Source organism: Sardina pilchardus, unplaced genomic scaffold, assembly GCF_963854185.1.
Source record: "Sardina pilchardus unplaced genomic scaffold, fSarPil1.1 HAP1_SCAFFOLD_126, whole genome shotgun sequence".
Classification (NCBI taxonomy): Eukaryota; Metazoa; Chordata; class Actinopteri; order Clupeiformes; family Clupeidae; genus Sardina; species Sardina pilchardus.
This window is the reverse complement of record NW_026910918.1, coordinates 35001-40000: the sequence shown is the minus strand read 5'-3', so window position 1 is coordinate 40000 and position 5000 is coordinate 35001. Positions and strand designations below refer to the sequence as shown.

At 45.8% G+C, this 5000-nt stretch overlaps 1 protein-coding gene across 2 annotated transcripts in view; it reads right to left on the bottom strand.

Annotated features, from left to right (window-relative positions):
* syngr3b (synaptogyrin 3b) overlaps positions 1-5000 on the bottom strand; it is a 21879-nt gene that overhangs the window by 13875 nt on the left and 3004 nt on the right. For both annotated transcript variants that reach the window (XM_062530492.1, XM_062530491.1), the window contains one exon: positions 2795-2940. In XM_062530492.1, the coding sequence (XP_062386476.1) occupies positions 2795-2940 (146 nt within the window). The remainder of the gene's footprint in view (positions 1-2794; positions 2941-5000) is intronic.

The following is a 5000-nucleotide window of genomic DNA, read 5'->3' as shown; positions in this document are numbered from 1 at the left end:
TAGCTGCTCGTGCTGCATCATCTTGTGTGTGTGTGTGTGTGTGTGTGTGTGTGTGTGTGTGTGTGTGTGTGTGTGTGTGTGTGTGTGTGTACGTACCCAGGTGAGTATGGAGAAGAAGCTAAAGGCGATAGCTGCTCGTGCTGCATCATCTTGTGTGTGTGTGTGTGTGTGTGTGTGTGTGTGTGTGTGTGTGTGTGTGTGTGTGTGTGTGTGTGTGTGTGTGTGTGTGTGTGTGTGTGTGTGTGTGTGTGTACGTACCCAGGTGAGGATGGAGAAGAAGCTAAAGGCAAGAGCTGCTCGTGCTGCATCATCTTGTGTGTGTGTGTGTGTGTGTGTGTGTGTGTGTGTGTGTGTGTGTGTGTGTGTGTGTGTGTGTGTGTACGTACCCAGGTGAGGATGGAGAAGAAGCTAAATGCGATAGCTGCTCGTGCTGCATCAGCGTGTGTGTGTGTGTGTGTGTGTGTGTGTGTGTGTGTGTGTGTGTGTGTGTGTGTGTGTGTGTACGTACCCAGGTGAGGATGGAGAAGAAGCTAAAGGCGATAGCTGCTCGTGCTGCATCAGCTTGTGTGTGTGTGTGTGTGTGTGTGTGTGTGTGTGTGTGTGTGTGTGTGTGTACGTACCCAGGTGAGTATGGAGAAGAAGCTAAAGGCGATAGCTGCTCGTGCTGCATCAGCTTGTGTGTGTGTGTGTGTGTGTGTGTGTGTGTGTGTGTGTGTGTGTGTGTGTGTGTGTGTGTGTGTACGTACCCAGGTGAGGATGGAGAAGAAGCTAAAGGCAAGAGCTGCTCGTGCTGCATCATCTTGTGTGTGTGTGTGTGTGTGTGTGTGTGTGTGTGTGTGTGTGTGTGTGTGTGTGTGTGTGTGTGTACGTACCCAGGTGAGGATGGAGAAGAAGCTAAATGCGATAGCTGCTCGTGCTGCATCAGCGTGTGTGTGTGTGTGTGTGTGTGTGTGTGTGTGTGTGTGTGTGTGTGTGTGTGTGTGTGTGTACGTACCCAGGTGAGGATGGAGAAGAAGCTAAAGGCGATAGCTGCTCGTGCTGCATCAGCTTGTGTGTGTGTGTGTGTGAGTGTGTGTGTGTGTGTGTGTGTGTGTGTGTGTGTGTGTGTGTGTGTGTGTGTGTGTGTGTGTGTGTGTGTGTGTGTGTGTGTGTACGTACCCAGGTGAGTATGGAGAAGAAGCTAAAGGCGATAGCTGCTCGTGCTGCATCAGCTTGTGTGTGTGTGTGTGTGTGTGTGTGTGTGTGTGTGTGTGTGTGTGTGTGTGTGTGTGTGTGTACGTACCCAGGTGAGTATGGAGAAGAAGCTAAAGGCGATAGCTGCTCGTGCTGCATCAGCTTGTGTGTGTGTGTGTGTGTGTGTGTGTGTGTGTGTGTGTGTGTGTGTGTGTGTGTGTGTGTGTGTGTGTGTGTGTGTGTGTGTGTGTGTGTGTACGTACCCAGGTGAGTATGGAGAAGAAGCTAAAGGCGATAGCTGCTCGTGCTGCATCATCTTGTGTGTGTGTGTGTGTGTGTGTGTGTGTGTGTGTGTGTGTGTGTGTGTGTGTGTGTGTGTGTGTGTACGTACCCAGGTGAGTATGGAGAAGAAGCTAAAGGCGATAGCTGCTCGTGCTGCATCAGCTTGTGTGTGTGTGTGTGTGTGTGTGTGTGTGTGTGTGTGTGTGTGTGTGTGTGTGTGTGTGTGTACGTACCCAGGTGAGGATGGAGAAGAAGCTAAAGGCAAGAGCTGCTCGTGCTGCATCATCTTGTGTGTGTGTGTGTGTGTGTGTGTGTGTGTGTGTGTGTGTGTGTGTGTGTGTGTGTGTGTGTACGTACCCAGGTGAGGATGGAGAAGAAGCTAAAGGCGATAGCTGCTCGTGCTGCATCAGCTTGTGTGTGTGTGTGTGTGTGTGTGTGTGTGTGTGTGTGTGTGTGTGTGTGTGTGTGTGTGTGTGTGTGTGTGTGTGTGTGTGTGTGTGTGTGTGTGTGTGTGTGTGTGTGTGTACGTACCCAGGTGAGTATGGAGAAGAAGCTAAAGGCAAGAGCTGCTCGTGCTGCATCATCTTGTGTGTGTGTGTGTGTGTGTGTGTGTGTGTGTGTGTGTGTGTGTGTGTGTGTGTGTGTGTGTGTGTGTGTGTGTGTGTGTGTGTGTGTGTGTGTGTGTGTGTGTGTGTGTGTGTGAGTGTGTGTGTGTGTGTGTGTGTGTGTGTGTGTGTGTGTGTGTGTGTGTGTGTGTGTGTGTGTGTGTGTGTGTGTGTGTGTGTACGTACCCAGGTGAGTATGGAGAAGAAGCTAAAGGCGATAGCTGCTCGTGCTGCATCAGCTTGTGTGTGTGTGTGTGTGTGTGTGTGTGTGTGTGTGTGTGTGTGTGTGTACGTACCCAGGTGAGGATGGAGAAGAAGCTAAAGGCGATAGCTGCTCGTGCTGCATCAGCTTGTGTGTGTGTGTGTGTGTGTGTGTGTGTGTGTGTGTGTGTGTGTGTGTGTGTGTGTGTGTGTGTGTGTGTGTGTGTGTGTGTGTGTGTGTGTGTGTGTGTGTGTGTACGTACCCAGGTGAGTATGGAGAAGAAGCTAAAGGCGATAGCTGCTCGTGCTGCATCAGCTTGTGTGTGTGTGTGTGTGTGTGTGTGTGTGTGTGTGTGTGTGTGTGTGTGTGTGTGTGTGTGTACGTACCCAGGTGAGGATGGAGAAGAAGCTAAAGGCGATAGCCGCTCGAGCTGCATCAGCTTGTGTGTGTGTGTGTGTGTGTGTGTGTGTGTGTGTGTGTGTGTGTGTGTGTGTGTGTGTGTGTGTGTGTGTGTGTGTGTGTGTGTACGTACCCAGGTCAGTATGGAGAAGAAGCTAAAGGCGATAGCCGCTCGAGCTGCATCAGCTGCTTGCTCCAGAGGAAGTTCCTCTGATGTGGTCTGGCTCCACTGATTGGCCAGGAAACAGAAGCCCACGAACCACAGGAACGTCCACAGCCCTGAACACACACACACACACACACACACACACACACGTTATATACACACACGTTATCCACACACACACACACACACACACACACACACACACACACACAGATTGTGTCTGAGTGTTGAACTGAATGGTATCAGCATGATGCATTGTCACCCCCACAGAGAAGAAGAGGGTTCTTGAATTGTGTGCCATAATGTCATTGGAAAGGATAGGACGTGTGTGTGTGTGTGTGTGTGTGTGTGTGTGTGTGTGTGTTGGAAAGGATAGGCTACCGTAGCGGCTCATGGTGAGCTAACGCAATGTTGTCCAACTTTTTAGGTCATCTTGTTGAGAGTGATGTACAGTATGAATGCATCGTCACTCACACGAAAGAATAGTTTTGTAGTGTGCGGTTCTGCAAATAGACGAGGTGGCTGAAGAGACAAACGTCTGAACATCTGTTCATCTTTAGAATTATTATTCCGCTGTGCAGGTAGCCTAGGCACAAAGAATATGCTTTTGTTTTGCATTTTTTAAGGTAGAACGTAAGACTGAGACTGAGCTACAAAAAATCTCATCAAGATTGTTGTGTGACAAATAAAGTTTCTGTTCTAGGCTACTGTATGGTGGTAGAATTAGAGTGAAAGCAAAAAGTCTTTTTTTGTTGGTTCCATTTAACTTGGCTAGATTGGTAATTATAACAAGTCATCTTTGAATGCATTATTTAATTTATGTCTGGTTCACTAATTCAGATCAGATAGATATTTAGTATATTCAAGTGATAATGTTACTCTGAACTGGGATCAATTTTAGCAACTCGACGTAGACATGATCTAAAAAAGTTTCTTTCCAAGTTCTGTCTTATTTTGTATGCATACAAAGGTAAGGAAATCAATTACAACTAGAAAATGTAATTCCATGGAAGGAATTACCATTGCATGTAAATGCAAAAAGGTTACTGACTGTGTAAAACATTCCTATTAGGTCTATAGTTAAAAAGACTACTAGGCTACACAGAAGAATAGATAAATAACAATAACCCAATTACAATTCCACTGAAATTACTTGGAAAGTCACATTTAAAAAGTGATTTATGAAAATGCATCAAAATTGTGGATATAGGCTATTATGGAAAATAACTCTTCATTTATTAGAATTTAAAAGACTGAAATGAAGTTGGCAACTTCAAACGAGTTGCACGAGCTGACACTTTAGTAGTAGCCTACAGTGAAACGACTGGTAGGATAGTATAGCCTTCATATCTACACTAATGCAGGTTAAAAGTAGGCTATAGACTTAGACACCATTGGAATACGGAATACAATTTCAAACAACGCCAATCAACTATGATGCAGCAACAGGTAGGATATCTAGCAAAAGTAACATTAGCTTACAGTAGGATATTTTATGAAGGCTATATTACAGGATGAGCTAGTATGTTCTTCGAAGTGTCTCCTGGGCCCGTATTCACAAAGAATTTTAGGGCTAAAAGTAGCTCCTAACTGGCGAATTTAGGAGAAACTCCTAAAAATAATGGGCGTGTCACTCCTAACTTTAGGACTCCTAATTTTTCTCACTAAAAGCAATTCACAAAGCATTTTAAGCCTAAAAGTAGCTCCTAAGTCTAGGACAGCGTAAAAGAAGTCGAGAGGACTCCTAACTCAGTAAGACCTATTCACAAACCGCTTTTAGTGGCATTTCACGTCGCGATGTTGTGAAATGACCGTGCGGTTACAGGAGCTGTCATGCGAGGGAATCATTGTGCATTGCAACTAAGAGATGCAATAACGCCACCGACAATCAAAAAAACACCACTGCATGTAAACTAAATGTAACGTGTCATTGTAGGGCTAAATTAAATTAAATTGTAGGGCTTAATTAAATTAAATTGTTTATCCTCTTCGCGAATGTAGGCTTCATGCTTCCATACAGATGAATTTAAACCATGTTGCAAATATAGGCTACTGTTAGAGGCAGTGGCGAACGCTAGTGATCTTGGGGAAGTAGACGTGTGTGTGTGTGTGTGTGTGTGTGTGTGTGTGTGTGTGTGTGTGTGTGTGTGTGTACCTGAGAATGCTAGCTCCA